At 30.5% G+C, this 22623-nt stretch overlaps 1 protein-coding gene across 1 annotated transcript in view; it reads left to right on the top strand.

Annotated features, from left to right (window-relative positions):
* The window catches only part of LOC136968664 (endoplasmic reticulum magnesium-transporting P-type ATPase-like), a 28190-nt gene extending 5814 nt beyond the window's left edge, over positions 1-22376 (top strand). Inside the window, exons 3-9 of the mRNA XM_067262665.1 lie at positions 7048-7222; positions 10921-11166; positions 14477-14625; positions 14705-14790; positions 18128-18221; positions 18653-18823; positions 21746-22376. Of these exons, the coding sequence (XP_067118766.1) occupies positions 7048-7222; positions 10921-11166; positions 14477-14625; positions 14705-14790; positions 18128-18221; positions 18653-18823; positions 21746-21818 (994 nt within the window). The 3' untranslated portion in view covers positions 21819-22376. The remainder of the gene's footprint in view (positions 1-7047; positions 7223-10920; positions 11167-14476; positions 14626-14704; positions 14791-18127; positions 18222-18652; positions 18824-21745) is intronic.
* Positions 22377-22623: the final 247 nt, after the last annotated feature.

Here is a 22623-nt window from a genome sequence, read left to right as displayed (position 1 = left end):
CTCTGAAAGGCAAGAAGTTGCACGAACAGTCGAATATCACTTCCTTTTTTTTTTTCTTTTGTTCAAGAATTACCGTGAATCGATAACTAGTGACGTTAAACAATCGGCGGCCTGTCGGTGGCTCCCCTCCCAGGGGAGTCCATCGGGAGCACAAACAGTCAAATGCCAGTTCCTTTTTTTTCCTTTTGTTCAAGCATTGTGACTCCCGATCACGATAGCGCGGTCGGCTCATAGTACTAGCCGACCATGAGCGATAGCGAGACTGAAGAGCCATAGCCCCCGAGGTCGACAAGCAAAGCAAGGGTGTGCAAAAAGGACTCAAAAAGGACTTAACTTGTACTGTAGACAATCAGTGTGCTCGTGAATCAACATCTGTCTCTGTTGAAGGTATATATGGCCGACTTGCCAAACTGCTTGTAAACACGCGATAGGCTTAGCGGAGAGAGCAACGCAACTCTCGATCATCGCGTGATCGCCAAAAAAAGTATGATAAGTATGATACTTTCTTATTTTTGCCTCCAGCCCAAAAGTAGGGTACCGTTGAACTCGTCTCAATCCTCTGAGTTCAAATATATACTCAAAGTCCCGAAATTCTATAGGTGGTAATCTATAGTACACCTTTTTTTTTTTAAATAATGTATTATTTTTACGATAAAAAAGATTTAAAATTGTTACAGCATATTTTAATTTCAGTTATATTTGTTTCAGAAATCTTTATTACATTAAAGAACTAGCCTATTCCAGCAACTGTTTTTATTTTATCTAATGCTTTTGGCTATCTATATAGCCATCCTCAGGATTGAATACTTTTGAATAGAATTCTTTAAAGTTTAAACATAATGTTCCAAACAAGTATTATTTAAAATACATAAATTGACAAATATATAAATTGAAAAATAAATAAATCGAAAATATTATAAAATTGAGGATACAAGTAAAAATGTACAACAGTGACAAAACTATACAGAATAAAATAAACAAATAAATAAATAAATACATAAAACAAAATACTTGTTTTAGTCTTTGTTATCATTGTCCACTGTGTTTAAAGCTTCTGATAAGCAAGCAGCATTGTTATGGTTTATGCATGAATTCTTAATACAGTAATATCCCGAACTTACGCGATAGGTGGGACCAAGCGATAACCGCGTAAGTCGAGGTATAATTTTGCATATAAATACATACAAATTATTTTTAATTGGGGCCGGAGACTAAAGAAAACAATAATTTAGAAAAAAATGTTTAATAGAATCTTAGATAATATATATGTATAACAAATTATATTATTAAAACTGTAAACCAAAGTTATTTTGATGTAGAAGGCTTCATAAAATCTAACAAATTCGTCTGACGGCTCAAAGATTTTTTTTCTTCCGCAAAATTTCCTCGTAGCATGCTAATAATCTTTTTATTTCTCGTTTTGTAGAAGAAATGCGCCCTTCGTTGGAGTCTATATTTTCTAAAATTTGTAACCCCTTTTCAATTGAACCGAGGCCTTCTGTTAAGTTTTCACAGCTTCGAGAATTTTTTCTTTATCTTTTATAATTGTTCTGACCGTCGATTTCGGTAGATCAAACTTCTTTGCTAATTCACAAATTTTCATTTTTGTATCGAAGTCTTTAATAATGTAACTTTACATTCCAAAGATAAAGTTTTTCTTTTCTTGTTTGATGCAGAAGAATCAGTTCTACTTCGTTTGGATGACATAGTAGAGTCTCTCAAGTCTCCGTAGATATAACAAACACAGAAATAAATAACACAAAATAAATTGTAGCTATGCGTCGATTCCGTACGACACGTTCAAACATGTAAGCAGAACAATAGTGTGGGGGAGTGAGTAATCAAGACTTGCATGGCACTCAAACAAAAGACAAATCGACGAGATTTGAAAATCACGTAAGTCGAGGTATTACTGTACTGTGCTTATTAGGGATTGCAATCCAGCAATGATTTGAATCCAGCTGGATTTTTGCTGGATTGAAATCATCCCAGCTGGATCCAGCGTGGATGTATTTTTGATGCAATAAAGTGTTATCTGTCTATCTATCTATCCTGCAATTTATATTTTTTTTTTAAATGAAATAAAACATTTTTAAAAAATACTTAAGAAACTTTTATTATTTAGACTGGTCACTATAAATCAGTAAAACTTCTTACACCATTTAGGTAGTAAACTTAACTTTGGTTCGGTTTAACACTTGAAATATTTAGTTAGATTATAATTATAATGTAATCTTTAAGTTAAATAATAGCAAAGGTAATTCTACTGATTAATTTATATTAATATATTATAATAATGTAAGGACGGATAATCAGTGGCTAAGTGGCTATCAGTCTTACCAGCAGTGGCGTAGCGTAGTGGGGGAGACAGGGGCGGCCCGCCCCGGGCGACACTTTTAGGGGGTGGCAAAATTTCACAATAAATAATAATATCTTGTAAAAATACCTAAATAAGGGAGCGGCAAAATTTTCCTCCGCTCCGGGCGGCTGACACCCACGCTACGCCACTGCTTACCAGTTTTCATATATAGGATCTATATATTAGTCTGTAGTTATTTATAAGTATATAAAACGATGTACTGGAAGTAGAATAAGTTAAATAAACTACACCTTTATCAATCCAGCAAAATTTAATAAAATAATAATGTTTTCAATCGTTTTTAACGATCTTCCTTGGTTACAAAAAAATAGAACATTAAATATAGAATGTAAAATGTGTTTGGAATAAATATAAAAATTAATGGAAAACGCCCAAACGGACAAAATATAGATAAATAAACAAAATAAATAGCGGAAAAAATATATACAGGGTTTTTTTTTTAAACTGACAGTACTCAGAAACATCTGTAGAGCAATCCACCCCTACCGGCAAATTTGGGTACTACTTTTTTCTTCGCGGAATCTCTTTCCCATGTTGTCCTTAGTCACTATCCCAAATTTGGCGACAGTCCGGCTGTTAGATTGCTCTACAGATGTCTCTGAGTACCGTCAGTTTTAAAAAAAACACCCTGTATATAAGATCCAACGAAACCAGCATTGTCCGTTAATAACATTAATTAATGTAAAAGGGATCTCCACATGGTAGACAATGAGTCTGCCTCTCTATGGTTTATACAACCAGTTGTCATGTGCGCCTTGCAGATTTCCAATCTCTCAAGATGTTTGACCGTTTGCCTATTCGTCGTCGTTTTTATAATTGCCGCTTGATCCCATTGGATGTTAACATCCTTCTGTCTTGCGTATGATGCCAGCGCAGTGTTGTCAAGGTTCTTACTGATTGTATATTTGTGCTCTTGAGCCTTTGTTTTAAACTGCGCATCGTTGCACCTACATAAACAAGCTTGGAATTGAAACGTTGGTTGTGTAAAGGAACCGAATATATGCCCGTTGTTGAATTCCAATCCTCTTTCTTTTTATCGTTTCTTAAAAGTTTGAAAACAGTGGGATTACGTCGGTATACAATACAAAAATTATCACACCTGGCAGTACATCTATGTATCTTGTTTTAAAAAAAATGGGATGTAATTAAGCACTATTATTTTTATATTTATTCCGAACACATTTTATGTTCTATAGTTAATGTTGTATTTTTTTGTAACTGAGGAAGATCGTTAAAAGCGATTGAATACGTTATTATTTTATTAAATTTTGCTGGATTAATTAAGATATAGTTTATTTATAAGTAATTTAATTATTAGTGTTAGTAAAGTAGTGAGTAAGTAATTAGTAGCATTCTAGTAGTTAGCAAAGCGGTAACGCGATGACGTAGACTTTTGCGCAATTATTTAGAAAGTTAATTGAGTATTTGCGGATCCGCAGTGCTGGATCCAGCACTAGGTGCTGGATCCAGCAGGCCGAAGAATGCGCTGGATTCAGCTGGATTGCTGGATGAGGGATCCAGCAATTGCAATCCCTAGTGCTTATATAACCAAACTTTTAAAAAGTAAAGAAAACCAGCAAGCAGGTAAAACTCTAAAAAAAAGCACAGTATTAAGAATTTGTGCATAAATCATAAGGATACCACTTGCTTACCAGAAGCTTGAAAATATCTCCTAAACACAGTGGACAATGATGCCAAAGACTAAAACAAGTATTTCATTTTATGTATTTATTTGTTTATTTTATTTTGTATAGTTTCATCGTTGTTTTACATTTTTACTTGTATCCTCAATTTTATAATATTTTCGATTATTTATTTTTCAGTTTATGTATTTTAGATAATTCTTGTTTGGAGCATTATGTTTAAACTGTAAAGAATTCTATTCAAAAGTGTTTGATCCTGAGGATGACTACATAGAAAACTTGAAAGCATTAGATAAAATTAAAACAGTTACTGGAATAGGCTAGTTCTTTAGTGTATTTTGCAATAATCTAGTTCTAGATTAATATATGAGAAATCTTTATTAGATAATAGAGAATTTAAGATTTTTTGTAGTTTATTTAAAGAACAGACATTATCTTGTTTCGTTGTTTAATTGCATTATTGTTACATGACTATGATATAAAGCAGTGTTTTTCAACTGCCAGTTCATGGACCAATGCTGGACCACAAAAAAATATTTGACCATTCTGATACCTGTGCAGTGGATTACAAGTGACATTTAAATAATAATCTAAAGTTACTGTAAGTACTTTGTTATGTACAGTAACTCTAGACAAGCTTATATACCATATATTTCCACGGATAAGACGACCTTCAGATAAGACGAAGTATAAATTTTCGGCAAAGTTTCATAGTTTAGCATATATTTGTCCTATAAGACGATATATGCTAAACTATATGGGTTATTCTATTTTGTGGACATACCCTACTCTCTACTAGTAAATAATTATGGTTTGTTCGTTTTTTTATAATGGTTTTAATTTATATAAATTTCAATCTAATTTTTTTGTATCTGTCCTATAAGATGACCCCGGATTTTGGGGCCTTTTTTTATGATTCGACTCTCGTCTTATCCGCGGACATATACGGTAAGTGTAATAAATAAGCATAATTTAGAGTCGCATATAATTACCAGTCCACGTAAAATTATCTATAACTTTACCAGTCGGTGATTAGAAAAAGGTTGAAAAAAACACTGATACAAAGTAAATAATTATTTTAAAAATTTTTCAGTTATAAACTAGGGAAGATTCATAATATGTTACAAGTTCACCTAAAGATATGTTAGATTTATGGAAGCTAATTAGATATTAAAAAATGACTGAAACATATTTATCATGCTAGTTATTAAAATATAGTCAGTTCTTGATTAGATGAAAACATTAATTGATAAGGTGAACTTCTAATTTTTAGATGGTACTCTCTTAATTAAGCATGAAACTATTGTTAACTGATTTAAAAATAAGGCTTTTTGCTAATATACATGATCATTCGTTGAATGATGAAATTTTAAGTATATTAAAAGAAAACTGGACCATCTAATCTGAGAAGCAATTGGAAATTTTTGAAATTGCTTAGATGACTACATTAATGTTAATAGTGGTTTACTTTTCTCTAAAGAATTTACAACTGAAGATCTTGTTGCAAAATATGGCAACTGTGATACTTCTAATAGTGAAGATGAACCTGCTGCTGAATTAGAATGTATTCTATTAGTTACTCAAATGGCTCAAATGGAATTAAATATGCTATGCGTCTACATTATTAAATGTATAATAAAACTGGCATTTCCTAAATCATGTTTGATAAATTGGATGAAATTGAACTAAAAGTTAATCAGTTACAACTTGTTGGAAAGTGTCAATCTGTAATTTCTGATTACAGTAGAGCATCGATTATCTGACTTAATTGGGGACTGGGGTTGGTCGGATAACTGAAAAGTCGGATAACCGAATAGTATGAAAAAATACATTATTAGTGTAGTGTATTAGGCCTGGTTTAAATACTAGCCTCCCTTTCATGGTCGAGCCAGTGCTGCCAGCTAAAACATGCAAAAATTTAACAAAAATAATATTAAAGTGGCCAAGACATAACCAAATATTGTAGCGCCACATCACTAGTGGAATTTGAATTTGCCGACTAGAAAGCGGTCGGTTAACTGATAAGTCGGTTAATTGGGGGTCGGATAATTGATGCTCTACTGTATTTTAAATAAATAAAAACATTTTTGTTATTTATATGTAATAAACATCAATAAGCCCGATGAGTATATAATGAATTACCAACAATCGCCTTAAAGATCGGGCTATAATTTGGCTAATTAAATGATTAATATAAAGTAAAGACCTTTAAGGCAATCATTGGTAACTCGTTATTTTTGTTATTCTTTGATAAGGTAATGGTTTTTGTTTGGAAAAACAATTTCACCTTATTGAGAACTGATTATATTTATTTATTGCTGTCTTGTGACAGATTCTATTTTTAATCTCTTAAGATTTTATTGTTTCTATATTCTGTTAGATTTTTCTTTTATTTGTCTGTCAACTTATCACACACAGTTTCTTGAAATAATGACAATAACTTTTAGATGCATTTATCTATGATGACTGTTGCTGTCGTTTTTTGTTTTATTTTTCTTCAAAATCAACTCTATGTGTATTTTATTATGTATTTATGATGCAATAAAACCACCCATATTCATTTTGCTACTTTACAGGGTCTTCCATAAAGGATACTACCATTTTAATTACTGTAATTATGTTTAATTATTACCTGAGAAGTATATTTTGTACATTAATTGATAGAGTAATTGTTCAAGTTTCATGTACCATCTGCATTCATGTCTTTTTGTCTACTGCCATTAAGAAGCCATATACTTTAGAACACAAAATGGTTTCTCTGTTAGAGTCACCATTTTTGTTTATTAGCTTCCTAGAGGCAGCAGACAAAAAAAATTTGTTTGCAGACAGTAGGTGAAATTCAGACATTTCCTATATTGATTGATGTACGTTGCATACTTCTCAGTTAATAATTAACATAAATTATTACATAATTACAATAATTACAGTAATTTACAATGGTAGAATTTTTTTGGAGGCCCCTGTATATTCAAGAAAAACTTAATTTTATAACATAGCTATATTACAGCAATGATTTATTTTCAGTATTGCTATAGAACCATTATATCCTCAACTGTGTATGCAGCAACCTGTATTTGACACCCCTTCCATACCAGATAAACCAAGGTTAATAGAATTAAGTCAACAAATGAATAGTTTACCATGTGCTATGACCTTTCACAGAGAAGATCCTGTCAGCATGTATCATTTAATTATGGAGGTACTATATATTTTAATAAGCTCCTAGTTAAAATTCTTTACAATTAAATTTTTTATAATTTAAAATGTTTATTTTCTGAAATGTTCAATTTGTAAATAAAAATTAGTTCAAAAATCTCAGAATCAAAAATATTTAAATTATATGCTGTATATATATAATAAAATGAATGAAGTTTACATTTTGGTATGAAGAAATTTTGTTCTTAAAGTTTTATTAATTAAATATTGAGATTTTAACTTTGATTTTCAGATCAAAATGTGAATTAACTTTATTTGCTGATACATATACATGAGGTGATGAAAAAGTAACTTCACAAAACCATTAATTAACACAAATACTTTTATTATAGAAATGAAAACGTACAGAATTTTTGTGCAAGCATTATGCTACTTCTCAACAAATTCACCCAGTTTATTCAGTCATGTATAATGTGTAACATGCTTATTCATCCTGTTATCAAAAAATTCTCCTCTTTTTTTGTTGCTGCTGCTACCCAGTGATGTCAACTTTCACTATTCTTCATCAGTAGAAAATGACAGCTATGGGAGTGTTCTTAAAAATTTCAGAAAACATGTGTGAACTGCCGGGAAGGTAAGAGGAAGTCGTATCTCCCTTGTCGGCAACAGGTCATTGACCTGCTCACTTGTCAATATGGCGTGTTTACGTTAATAGTCCCGAGGGAATGGGATTGTTTTGTCTAGTCAAGTGGAAGGAGAGAGAGGGGTTTGTCGATTCGGCACAGGTGATATCCGAGTAAAGGAGGACACCAATTAACAACAAAATAACAATTTATTGGTTAACGAAAAAGACGTTACAATAATCTAACATCGAGTGAATTTACAAATTCCTATTTAATAATACTCATTTACTAATGCACGATGGGGCCAAGAGAGAGTTCACAGGAGAAGGTTCCATACCTCTTTAGGAATTTGGATATCCGAGAGAATAAAGTAATTTATCGAGATGTAGATGATAGGATCTGAGCACCAAATTAAAAGATTAATCCCAGGTTATGCGACACATCTACTGTCGATGAGAGACTCCCCCAGGGGGGAAGGAAACATCTTTTATAGCTTTTTGATGGGAAAATCAGTCATGTGATCGATTGTTATAGGCGATAAAGGTTATAGGTGTTCTTAGGACTCAAAACAAATGACGAAATTTGGATGTTAACTATAAATTATCATGCAAGTCAAGCTGCATACTGCATGGGAACAATAGTGTTGATAGTTATTCAAAGAGGGTTTTAAGTTTTCCCAGCAAAAGATTTTTCTGATAACCCATTATATAATGGAAAAGAAATTAATTAAAAATTTCTTTTAGGAGAATTCCAGATTTCGCACATGAAAGTCAGTCAGAAAGGTCAGATAAAGACTGTATGGGAGATGTAAAGAACCTCTCATTGAAATATCTGCAGCAAATCCACAGTTCAGTATGATATTCAAGACTGGCATTGTTATGGGAGGAGTGGGACATGATACTGCCTCTGCACTCAAGCATATTTTTAACTATTCAGTGTTGCCAAATTGGGTCTTTACTAACTACCTACAGTCAAGATCATTTCAAAGTTGACAACTGAAAAAATTGTTTTTTTTTTAACATTTTAAGGAAAAAAATGCATTTCTGATCTGTTAACTACTTTGCATATTGTAATAACTTTGTTAATTGGCATAAAACAATAGATTACTGATTAGTTTGTTTCACCAATAAAGAATTGAAGAGTGACAAGTAAAATATTGTTGTATCAATTGAAATTTGACAACAAAGAAAACATTGTAAATACAGTAAAAAATTATTTACAAATCGGTTATAACACAAAATTTAATTCCAGAGTTGTCAATTAAATAGGTTTTTAGTATCAATAAGAAAAATGTTAAAGAAGAGAGAATTGAGTCTTGAAGAAAGAGTGTAGATTGTATATGAGCAGAAAAAAAGGCAATTCTATTATTGCAAAAAAGCATCAAATAGCATGAGAAGGAGTCAGAAAAATAGTGGTCAAATATTTAAATAACAATACAGTGAGAAATTTACCACGGAGACACTGCCCTAAGGCCACGACATCAAGAGAAAATGCCACGATTTTCTGTGAGACCACCAAAATCTCTTTTATAACAGCTAAAGAAATAAAAGAAGAACTTATGCTTGAAGCTAGTTTTTCAACTATTAAGAGAAGAATAAATAAAAAAAAAAAGTTTTCATGGAAGAGTGGCTCATAGAAAACCAATGATTTCAGCAGTGAATCAGAAGAAAAGATTAGCTTTTGCCAAAAAATTTGTGGACAAGCCCCTATAGTTTTGGAAGCATGTTGTTTGGAGTGATGAGTTAAAACAAGGGTTGCAGGATGCTAAATGACAAAAATTTGTTTGGAGAAAGAAAAATCGAGCATTCGATAAAATTAAAACTGTGGGAACAATAAAACACTCACCTTACATAATGGTTTGGTTGTGTTTTTTGGGGTTCAAAATGGGCAATATTGTTTAAATTCATGATCACATGAAAGTAGTAGATTACAAACAAATAAAGATACTTAAAGACAATTTAATAGCATCAGCAAGGAAGTGGAAATTGAAAATAAATTTGTCTTTCAACAAGACAATGATTCCAAACATACAGCATTGCTTCTCAGAAAATATTTCAATGAAAATGATATCAAAATTCTTGGATGACCACCACAGTCACCAGATTAAATTTAATAGAACATCTGTGGGACAAATTAGACTACCGTATTTCTCTTAGCCATAGAAAATCTTTATCATTGTACAAAGAAGAATTATTTAAGGTTTGGTCAGAAATTGGGCAGGATATCATTCGTAAATTAATTAACAGTATGTAAAATTGACTTCTTCATGTAATTCTTCATGTGAAACGATCTTGACTATACATTGGAGTTGTGCTTGATAGTGCTTTGGTTTTTAAACTATGAGTCTTGTAAAATTACTTTTTGATCACTCTACGTACTGTTATTTTTATCATGCAACTACTCTAGGTTAGGTTCTCTGAATTTAAAAATATTATGATTATTAATGCTTATGTTTATATAATTTTATTACATCTAGGAAAATACTCTGCAATATTTGAATGGTATGAGGTAATACAGGGAATTTCATAATGTTTCTTGGAGTTACAAAAAGTCATTGCAAACAGAAGTACTGAACTTATCTCAACAAAACCAGCATTGGATGAGACAAGAACTCAAACAGTTTGTTTTAATACTTACAAATGTTATTCTGTGTACCACAGGTGATATGGCATACATTGATATGATAATCCAGTTCTTGCCACACCTTTTGCAATATAGGCCGGTCAATAGTGGGCACTGCTATGAAAATACACTCCTTTAGGTCAACAATATCATGTGGCAATAGTGAGATGAACACTTTATCTTTTATATGCTTTTGGCTATGTATCTCACATGGTGTGAGGTCTGGTGCTTTTGGGCACCAGACCTCACACCAGGTGTTGATTATTTTCAGATGCACGTCCTATTTAATGTAATGTCAGCTGATTTTGCACAAACAAATTGTTTGGGTTTCTGTTTCATCTAGTGTTACCCTCTTTCACATGAATTCAGTGTCTCTCCTGCAGTGCCTCCCCGAAACTTCAAAGATCATTTTGAAATGACCTCTATATTAATCTAAAATCTGATAGCAATGTGTTCATATTTTTAAGATAATTAATAAAACATTTTTTAAATTTAGGCTCGGCATTTTTCTGGAAACATGAGAACTTGCCTACAATTTATGTTATGTTGTTGTCTAAGTTTAACACTTCTACAATTACTTTCTATGTTACTATTCTTGCCATCACCTCTACCACCTGCTCATATATTATGGTTTATATGTCTCGAAATCCCTCTGCTAAGTCTTTCCTTTCTTGGAAATCCAGTAGATTGCCAAGTTATGACTATTGCGACAGGAAAAAATTTGGAAGTTGTCAGCAAAGAAGTAAGTATTATTTTAGTTTTTAATGAAAATAGTTTTATGCATATTATTTAAAAAAAGGTATTTTTAAATGTAAGTTGAAAATATTTAGATTGTAATAATTATATAGTATTAATGTAGCCATGCCAAATTTGTATTAAAATACATTTTGTAGATTTTGGAACCTCACAAAGCTAAAGAGAAGTGAGTCTATATCAAAGTGTATATTTATTTACTTTAAAAATACTTGTATATTTTGAAGGATAATATAAGTATACTTTGTTTGATGTGAGGAATGCATTCTACTAAGAAAGCATATAAAGCAAATTTCTGTAAAATGGGAGAATACTATTTTTGTGCTACTTCTCATTACTTTTCAGTTTTTAATTAATACTTGTTTTATAGAATAGTGATTTTCTTATTCAAAAATTCATAAATATTTTAAATGAAAAATTCAAATTTTTTCATTTAAAATATTTATGAATTTAGAACATAAATTTCATACATTCTTTTACAGTGAACGTGTTTACAGTGTTTTCTGCCTGTTTCTTTTTCATTCAAAAAGTTTGTAAACAGAAGTTTGTTAAATTGTCACAGTCTCTTTCTACTGTACCAGATTTCGAAAAATCTTTATTGTATTCTTCAAAAATGTTCCTTTGCTATAAAAAAAAAGAGCTTCTAAAACTTTAATACTTAATGACCTTTGTGGTTTATTGTCTAAATCAGAGCTGCCTTGCAAAGATATAATATTTCAAAATACAAATTCAAATTTTTATCGTCCAAACAGTAATATATCATAAAATTAACATGTAAGTTTGAAAATATTTAAAAAAGTTTTTTATTTAAACTACCATTATGGCATTCCGTTACGTATTCTACTGAAAGAAGGTCGTTAAAAACACTCGAAAATGTTTAGTTATTAAACTTTTGCTGTTTATTCAGTTATTCGAGTGAGTTTATCATCTGTTATACTTTTTCAGCTTGTTATGTAAATGACATGAGAAAGCATTGGGAATTGTGTCAAATTTGATCTCTGGTTGTTTTGCAGATCTATACATTGAAACCTCCCGAAACCAAAAAACACGAGAAAAAATTCCACGGATGTGTTTGTTGACATGTATTTTGTTAAATATCTCAAGATGACGTAATGATTAAGAAATGAAATTTGGCATGGTAACTTGTATATAAAGGACATTGATGCTATTAAATTTTAGTTGGTCAAAGGTCAAGGGATGGGAAGATAAGGGTTTGTGTGTCATATCTTGAGGAGGGTTGGACTTAATGAAGATTGTACTTGTTATTAACATTTACAAATTTTGTTATAAAACTCATTTCTACCTTCAAAATTAAGCTTTTTGCCATTTTATAATAATATAAAAGTTTTTTAACAAAATCTTATAACAATTTGTACCACACACAATTTTTATTTTTGTGCTAACACATACAAATTTTGTGTTAGCACAAAATTTAATTGTAATATGGATTAAATATTTAAGTACATGTATTTATAGATCGAGTATAAGTGATGTTTTATTCAAAGTTGAATACTAGAAAAAAAGAGAACTATTACAGAAGAAGAACATATTTTTCAAGAGATATAGAAACTTTCTTAATTTCTTCTGTAAAGTAAGAGATAAAATTATATGTTTAATATGCACCCCTAATATTAGTATTTATAAGAAATACAATCTGAAGAGATACCATAAAATTTATAGATGGGAATAGACAAATTCACTGGAAAATTAAGAGATTTCTTATCTCATGACATATCATTATCACAGAACACTGTTGTAGAAATAATAAATGAAATGGCAGATAATTTGTCAGAACAATTAAAGATAGTGTCCAATTTTCAGTTTATTTTTTCAGTTGAAATTAATGAAAGTATAAACGTTAGTGGAATGACCCAACTGACAATTTTCCTTTGTGAAAATCTAATGTCAATAAAAACTTTCTAGTACCATAAAATGTAATGTTGAGTTATTAAGTTGAATAAAATGTAGCCTTCATAATGCAGACTTTTTGATCCCTTTTATTTGTATCAAAACAAAGGAATATAAGCTGAAACAGATTTCATTCATTCTACTATGAACAGAAACTTGAGAAAATTGGCAAAATTTTTAAAACTTCTCTTTGAAACAGAAATTGAGAAAAGCTTACTCAAGTTTTAAAATTGAATTTGTTTTTAAATACAGTAGAGCATCGATTATCCGACTCAATTGGGGACAGGGGTTGGTCGGATAACTGAAAAGTATGAAAAAAATACATTATTAGTATAGTATATTAGTATATCCCATGTAATTAGTATATTAGTGTATCGCTATTAACCTACTTCGCGTTGAATTTTCATCGATGTTAAGCCTAACAAAAATTTTTTTAAAATAATAATTGTTGCTGTTGTATCGTTAAAAATTATTTCTTTATTTTGCACAAAATAAATACAGTACTGTACTGTATATTGAAAAATATAAAACAAAAAAATATATATTCTGGTTACATATTTTACATAAAGTAGACTTATATATTAGAAAAAGAAGTCCAAAATTTTCTTTTGCTTCACAACTGACACTCGTTTCTTTTGCCGCTAAATCTCGCACTCGTTTTAAAAACTGCAATTGGATAGCGTCGTTAAATAAAATTAACCCTCGTTTAAATACTGGCCTCCCTTTCGTGGTCGAGTCAGTGTTATCAGCTAAAACACGCAAAAATTTAACAAAAATAATATTAAAGTAGCCAAGACATAGCCAAATATTGTAGCGCCACATCACTAGCGGACATTTGAATTTGCCGACTAGAACGCGGTCGGTTAACCGACGTGACGGTTGATCGGGGGTCGGATAATTGATGCTCTACTGTATTCATAACTGAAATCTCTTCACTTCTTTTCTATTCGTTTTAATTGTAATAAATCTATTTTGAACTTTTATTTTATTTTCTTTTTGTTATAACTATAAACAAAATTAAATATATATTCAGAATTTATTTTACAAAAGCTGAAAACTTTGCTAATTAATTACTATAAATACAACATAAAAAATATAAATAATGAACCATTTTTAAACAGAATATTCTTACAAAGCAATTAAATAAATGATTTATTAATTGATTTAATAGGATTGAATCATTCATGAAAGTCATATTGATTAGAAAGTATGCCGTTGAATTATATATCTTTTGAAAATTGATGACATTTTAATTTAAATTTCAAATTTATAAAATTATGTAATTGGTTGGTTGATTATATATATTATATATATAATCATTATTTTTATTTTAAATTAACAAAATATTGTATTGTATTGTATTAAGCATAATGCATATTATTTAATTTCAGACAATCCTGGTCTTCATTGGATGCTACTGTGCAAAATTTTGCCCTTCTGTAGTTGTATCTATTTCTTGTTTCGCATGTATGGTAGCACGTTTCTGTAATCAGTCTAATAATTATGCTCAGGCACCTTGTTGGATATTTCAATATTCAAAGTTTGTATTTCTGATTAATGGAATATAGATTATTTATAATTTAGTTTTTCACTTCTATAATGTTTAATTGCTATTTCAGTGATAAATCAGAAGTAACAAATAACTGGCCATCTAGTCTAACTATATCTCAGAACATTGTTGCATTATTTTTAATATTATATTTTGGTAAGAAAAATATTTTTTTGTTTATAAAGTAAGTTTTGTTCTTAAAACATTAATTAATGTAAACTAATTAAATGTTTGTACTAAATCTTTGATTAATGTACAGTAAAATCCCAATTATCTGAGGTAATGTAGATTGTAATACCTTGGATAACCAAAAACTCAGATAAAAAGGATAACCACTTCAATTAAAACTTACAAATATTAAAGATTTATATGATAGCACTTTTAAGCCACTTTTTTATACTTTATTGAATTTAATCATTTTTAAGAACAATAATTTTTACATAATTTATTTTGCAGCTAATACATAGAATAGTTTTCAAAACCATTGCAACTTAAATGGTTTATAACTACAACCTTACATAAAATATCTATTTTGATGTTATTCAAAATAGAAAAGAGAATCAATTTCTTATACACATTCTTTAATCTTAATTTTATTAATAAATGACAATAATATAATTATAAGAAAAAAGTTGTTAAAAAATTTTCTGTACTTAACAGATGCATCTATTGTTTCTAATTCTTAGAGAATATTTCAGTATTACAAGTATTTCTTCAGAAGATAGTATTTCACAACCCATAGTTTTAGAAACATTGCATTAGCGCTATTCCACCAATAAAGTACCCACTGGAGTTTATGTTATGGTTTCTTGGTGTATTTTATTTCATTGATTTTAGGGGCTGTCCATAAATTACGTAAGGTGTTTTGGGGTTGGTGGGGATTAAGGATTTCTTATGATTTCTTACTCAGGAGTAGGGGGTAATAGATCTCGTCTTACGTAATATTCTTATTTTTATTTTTTGATCTCGTTGAGTGGTGGAGTTTTGAATTTGGCTTTAATTTGGCAGTTTCTATTAAGAACGCTCGTACTAATGCCGTCAAGTGTAACGTGATAGAATAATAATGCTAGCAGACACATTTTTTATCGTGGGAGAAAGGCCGTGTAGTTGTATCTCTCAGTTTTTTTATTATTTGAATAAGTGCACCACTCCTATGGGTGTATAACACTAAGAATACATAAACCAAAATACATGATACAAGGTAAACATAAAATTAGTATTTGGTTTTTAGTGAAAATTAAAATGTAAAACTAGAAATTAGAAATTATAAATAGTCTTATCTTCCATATTTTTTGAATATAATTATAAAAAGCATCAAACAGTGGCTTCTGAACAAGCTTATCGAGTGGATATGGCCACCTGAAACCAAGTGTAAAGATTTCTAATTTCAGAATAACGATTTTACAAATTTACGATCAAGATAGCACTTGTAAATAGATCAAGATAGCACAAAATAACAAATTTACGATCAAGATAGACTCTTGATCGTAAATTGGACAATAATAGATCATATGGTTGACAGTGTCTAGGTTTACTGTACAGCAAAAGCAAGAAACAGTTTCTGCCCAGTTATACGTGCTCAGTAAGTAGTTGAGCAGTAGCAAACGTTAAATCTCTAAGTGGTCATTAGAACCTGCTTTCAACACTAGGAAAATAAAGTCTTCTTATTCTACCAGTTTTACTGCTCAACTATTGTCGATTCCACTTTTGCATAGCGTTGTCACGAATATAATTTTTAATGCTGCTGCATGAGAGAGTGATGTGAGTGTAGTCCAAGTCAGTGTCCTTTGCAGCTGACTCAGCCTCAAAGTCGCCTTTTTCATTTCCTATTATGCCAGTATGGCCACGAACAAACATAAAAGTTATCTTATTTACAAGATTTTTAATATGGTGCTGGATGTATGTGATTTTATTTGCTATTGCAATTGGGATTTAATAGAGGTTTTAGGACAGACTGAGAATCACTGTAAATGTTGATAGACAGAGTTTTGTTTGGTAGTGAAGTAGTGAAGTAGCCCACTGAACAGCTTGGTAGACAGCATCTTCTTCAGCTTGATATGTAAGGGTATCTGTACCTTCTAACATATTTTGGGCAAAATATGTCAGTTTGGAGGAAGATACAGATACTTGAGCAGACATGAAGGGGGCTTTTGGATCCATCTGTGTAGATATTAATGTCTGCATGGTTATCCATGGAGGAAGCAGACAGTGGAGTAGCAAGGGGGGTGCAAGGAGATGTATCATGCACCGGGCACCACTTGCAGAGGGGTGCCCAAATAGTCTCCAAGACAAACCATATGTGTTTCTGGAGGGGGAGGGGGTGCCAATAAAGTGTCGGGCGCCAGTTATGTTTGCTACGCCACTGGAAGCAGATTGACACCAAATGTACCCTGGGGATAACCTTGTTTACAGGGTGATGATCAGAGATAGGGTAATTGCAATATGGTAGCATATGAACAGCCGTAGATAGGAGAAGAGACTGTTGTTGAGCCTTGATGTGTGTAGTTCTGATGTAGTAGTTTAGAACCTTTTCTACAATACATAGTGGCAAAGGAAGGAGCTCCACTAGTATCAGAGAGGCATTAGTAGAAACAGTTCTGCAGCACTTTGAAATTCTGATGGCAAACTGTCTTTGAAAAGAGAGTAATTTACTTGCTACTGAATTTTTACTAGTTGCATGATCCCAGCTAGAGGCTGTGTAAAGTAGCATTGGTTGTATTGCCCCATTATATAGAGTTTTAGAAGCTTTATGAGTTAGCCCCAGGTGCACCTAGCACATTTTAGCAGCAATATTTTTTTGACCTTAGCCAAGATGTAATTAATATGGCAATGGAATGTGGTTTCTATTCTATCTTGTTTTATTTTGTATGAATTTTCTGTTTACACATGCACTAGCTGGTTGATCTGTCAAAATTTTTGCATCCTTTTGTGAAAATCAAAATTAATATAAAAATGAATATTATGATGTTGAATGTTAATAATTAAAAAATAAAGTTCTTAAAATAAATTGTTCATTCAAATTCATTAAATTTTTATATTTTAAAATTTGTTCACATTGTCTTTTATAAATAATAGTACATATTAATTAACTAATTAATAATTATATATTTTGGACCAAAGGTTTTTAGGGTTTTGTAAAAAAAATTTTTTCCTGTTAAAATCTTTCTATAAAATTATGCCTAAATATTACATAAGATAGGGAAGGGGAGGGGGGATCAAAGAAAATATTATGGTTTCTTACACGGGTGGGTGGGTGTCTAGAATGGCCGAAATCGCCCTTACATAATTTATGGACGGCCCCTTACTGTATTTGCCATTTTAAATGTAGAAATATTGTTTGTTTTTATTACAGTTTAAAATCACTTAATAATTAAAACAGCCTCCATAAGAATATCACTTTTCCATGTTCAATTATTAATTTTATTATTATTATTACTATTACTACTACTACTACTACTGGTATTAATACTAATGTAAAACTATTTGTTTTTAGAAATGATATCCATGGGGTTTGTTCAACGTTCTTATCTTATATGGAAGAGAAGTCCTTTAACAAACAAATGCTGGTTAATAGTTATACCTATAATGTAAATATTATTTTTATATAATTCAAGTTTAGTTAGATATATAAGTAATTTATTTGCAATTCAGTTTTTCATTATGAAATCTGGTCCATTATGTTTAACGTAAAAATTCTGTAAATGATATATTTTTTAATTATTCCTTGTTGTTAAGATCTGTCAAAAATTTAGGCATTGAAATATTCTAATTTTCTAATAAATTATAATTTCATTAGAATATTTCATTTTCGAAAATATTAAAAATACCAATAAAATTATTTTTAAAACAGGCATAATTAATAAATGACAATAACAAGTTTTTTAACTTAATTATTTTATTCCTCACTTTAGTAAGTTGTTTATGAAACAAAAATATAAATAATGTACAATTAATAGTAAAGTATTTAAAATAGTTTTCTTTATTTTGAAATTAACATACTTCAAATTTATTTTTTTAGTTTATTACTGCAAATAGTTTTCAGTTTGATAGATGTATCTCTTAATTCAGAAAATCTAGAAACATGCATTACAATTCTTAAAGATGTGCCTTGTTATGTGTGGATTATTGGATTTTTATGGCCCGTATTATTAATACCAATAAATATCTTAGTAAAGCGTCACGAAATCAAGTAAGTTTATTTAATATGCTGTAGAATCTTGTTTAAAAATTACAAATGACTAATATTGAAATGAAAATTGAAAATAGGAATTTGAATGTAAACTAAATTGATAATGCTGAGTGGTTCAATCAGGAAAGAGACAAGGGGGCTAGTGCCCTAAAGAGAATTTCAAAAGTCAAGAAATTGTCAAATTTTAAAAAATGGAAAGAAAACAGCATATACTTATTACTGTTTTATAATGTTGTTATAAAAGAATATATAGATAATATTCTTTAGTAAAAGAATTATAAAACAGTAAGTAAGCATTTGTTGAGTGCAGAAATAAAGCAGTTCAACAGAATTTTCAATGTGCTTACTCAAGCTCTGTGACTTGAAGCTGGTACCATTATGTTTCTCTCATCGTAAGCTTTAATTAGAGGCGTAGTTTGTGTTCCTCTAAGATTACTGGAAATTGCCTCAAACTTAATATTGTCTTTTAAAAGAGAACTGAGATGATTGAAAATGATTGTTTCATGTAAATTTAGACATTTTTTACTTTTGAATATCATAACAAAGTCATTTGCTGAATTTTCTAACTTTTAAACTTAATAATCAAACATAATTTCAGTGATTTAGTAACAAAATTAAAATTTATTGCATCTATAATCTATAATATTTAGATTGAAGAAATTTTAATTGTACAAAAAACAAAAGTATTTAAGTAAATATAAAATACAAAACATGGCCGACGGTAATACATTTAATTGTATAAATAAATATATAAAATACAACGTTTAACAAAATTACTTTGCTTCTGTTGTTATCGTCCGTCGTTCGCTCCAGTTGATAGTCCACAATTTCACAAACATATTTACTTAAATTGTATTTTATGTGAAAATGATGATAGCACCAGAGGACGTTCTTTACCTTTTTTGCATTTTATTGCGGAGGCAGTAGCCTCTAAAGAAAGGTCGCCTCCGTGTTTGTGAAATTGTGGACTGTCAACTGGAGCGAACGACAGACAATAATAACAGAAGCAAAGTAATTTTGTTAAGTGTTGTATTTTATATATTTATTTATACAAACAAAAGTATGTTCATTTATAAATTTTATTATCAAATGATGTACATTATAATTGTTAAGTTTAAAAGAGTGTTAAAGATCAATAACTCAATCATAATCATATGTATATGTAGTCTGTTGAGAGTATATAATGACTATTTGAAATATGTTTGATTGTACACTAAATTAAAATGTATAATTGCTTTCTCAACCTCATATTAGAAACTATTTTTATTGTAAGTTTTATAATGATATTTATTAATTATGAGCTGTGTGAATATTAACATATTTATTATAAATTATACAAGTAGTAGTCTAAAAGTAAGTTTCTCAGATCTGCTGTTAACAGGAACTTTTATTGTGGACACTAAATATGTTATGGATAGGAAGAGGCATTATTTTTTGATTTAGTCTCCATTCATATTGATACATTTATATATCACATTACAAAATTAAAGAAATCCCTATCATAGAAGCCTATGCCCTGCAAATGGATGAAGCTTTAAATAGCTTCTTCCACTTTTTCATTTTGGTAAAACATTGCCCTCCTAGTGTCTTCTTCAAAGCTGGCAAGAAGTGGAAGTCACTGGGCATGAGGTCTAGAATGTTAGGAGGATGGATGAAATGTTCCCAACCAAATGACATCTGAAATAAGAACACCTGGCCTTCTTATCAAATGGCAGTTTCCAGTTTTGTCAGTGAATCCCATTCCATTTTGCATCCCAGAACATTGAGAGGAATATTGCATGTCAACTGCATTACTTTAAACTTATTTTTGGCTGTAGAACCTGGATGTTTCATAAAGACAAATTTTTCTGGGTGAAATGGTAGACTCTTTTGTCCCCATCATAATTCAGAAGAGAAACTTTTCTTTCCCTCTCATACTATAATATGTTGCAGGAAGATGCTCAGTCTTGTGATTGGTGCTCAGCTGATGAGGCACTCATTGTACCAATATTTTATAGTAATCCAGCTGTTTGCAGATTATGTGTGCTTGGACATGGCCAGCATCCAATTCTGTGGTGAGGTCTTCTATAGTCATCTGTTTGGTATGTAGTCTGTCCTTTACCTTGCAATGTTATTCTCTCATTGATGTTGATGATTGTCCCGGTTGCTGCATATTTTTGACAGTTTTGTGCCCATCGTGTAGTCACTTGCACCGTCACCATCTAGACCAGTGATTCTCAAACTTTTTCGATCCACCGCCTCTTTGTTCCATAAAGTTATACCCAACGCCCTTAACTCATTTTCTCTTGTGTGAGAAAGGATTGGAAATATTCTTAGGAAAACTTTTCTATGAATCCACACTTTGTGCCCTTACCGTACATTGTTCTCAACATCTGGAAACCATTAAACACAATGTTTCCTCTTATCTGTTTAACAGAGGAAATGGAACTGCTGTCAGTGACCCCAACTTTTGCCTTTGGTCCCCGTTCAGTACCCTGCCTCCAGCGCCCCCTAGATTTACTCACCGCCCACAAGAGGGAGTTATCGCCCACTTTGAGAAACGCTGATTTAGACCATGCATCTCCACCAGTTACTTATGGATCTCAGTGCCAGATATGCCAGTGTGCATCCACAATGGACACCTGTCCCTGCTTCATCCTTCATTTGTGTCCTCAACATGTCTGTTTACTATCTTCTTTCTCAGTGTAATATTCTTTGCATATTTCAACCCTGCTGCTCATGCATCTTTGGCAAGACAAAACACATCTCAAGAAGAATACTGTTTCTATCAGTGGTATTTTTTACCAATAAGTGCATCATCATCAAAAATATGGATGCAGGAAACTTGTTTTTGGACTACCTCACATACATAGCTCATTACATTTAATTATTTATTTCATAAATTTAATATAACTAATTTATTATTTATTTATGTATTTTAAGAGTAAATGTACGACAGCAGAAGAAAGCAAGATTGGAATTTGGAACCAAATTAGGAATGAATTCTCCCTTTTAAATATAAATCAAAAGCATCCAAATTTTTATTTATTGTGTCATTAAATATCATAGTAATTTTAAAAAAGAAAATTTTCCTTTAAATTATATATATATTGTTTGTGTACATATGTAAATACTGTAACTTATAATTCATTCACATTTTAATACATAAATTTCTCCAGAACATTATCTTTTGATGAGGATTTTCTAATAAAATTTTTGTAATATGTTTTGAAAATATTGTAATTTAGTTAGAATTATGGAATGTATAGAATTAATTGAAATTATTTTTAGTTTCTGTAATTTACGGATTTTTATTAATTCATTTTTATTATTCCCTCACTAAACCAAGAATTTTATACATTTTACCGACGGATAGAACTATTTACGTTTTAACGACGGACACAACCAAAGTCTTCCTCTCTCGTTATTTAAGTCAAATGCCGACTTTCACAAGCAAACATATTATCAATAGCTTTTAAACAAAGAAATTTATTGTTAAAATATTTTTTATATGACTCTTTTCTGTAAAGTATTTAGTCTGTCAAATGAAATAAAAGAAGTTGATAATTTTTAATTAATTTCATTTTTTATATAATGATAAACAATAAAAATAATACATTATTTTATTCTAAAATATATTTATTTAGTATTCTTAGTTGTGATATTTAATATTTAAGTACTAAAAAATTTTCACAATAAATTTTTCGACGTACGCAATAGCCAAATTTCAATAATTTACTCGAATGCAACTAATTTGATGCCATCTTTGAATATATCGATTTTCTATATTTGTGCCGTCTTGCCGTAGAATGACAGTTCTC

This window comes from Centruroides vittatus, unplaced genomic scaffold (genome assembly GCF_030686945.1).
Source record: "Centruroides vittatus isolate TY-2023 unplaced genomic scaffold, ASM3068694v2 contig_150, whole genome shotgun sequence".
NCBI lineage: Eukaryota > Metazoa > Arthropoda > Arachnida > Scorpiones > Buthidae > Centruroides > Centruroides vittatus.
Note: the sequence above shows the minus strand (reverse complement) of the source record. Positions and strands in the feature narration are given on the sequence as shown.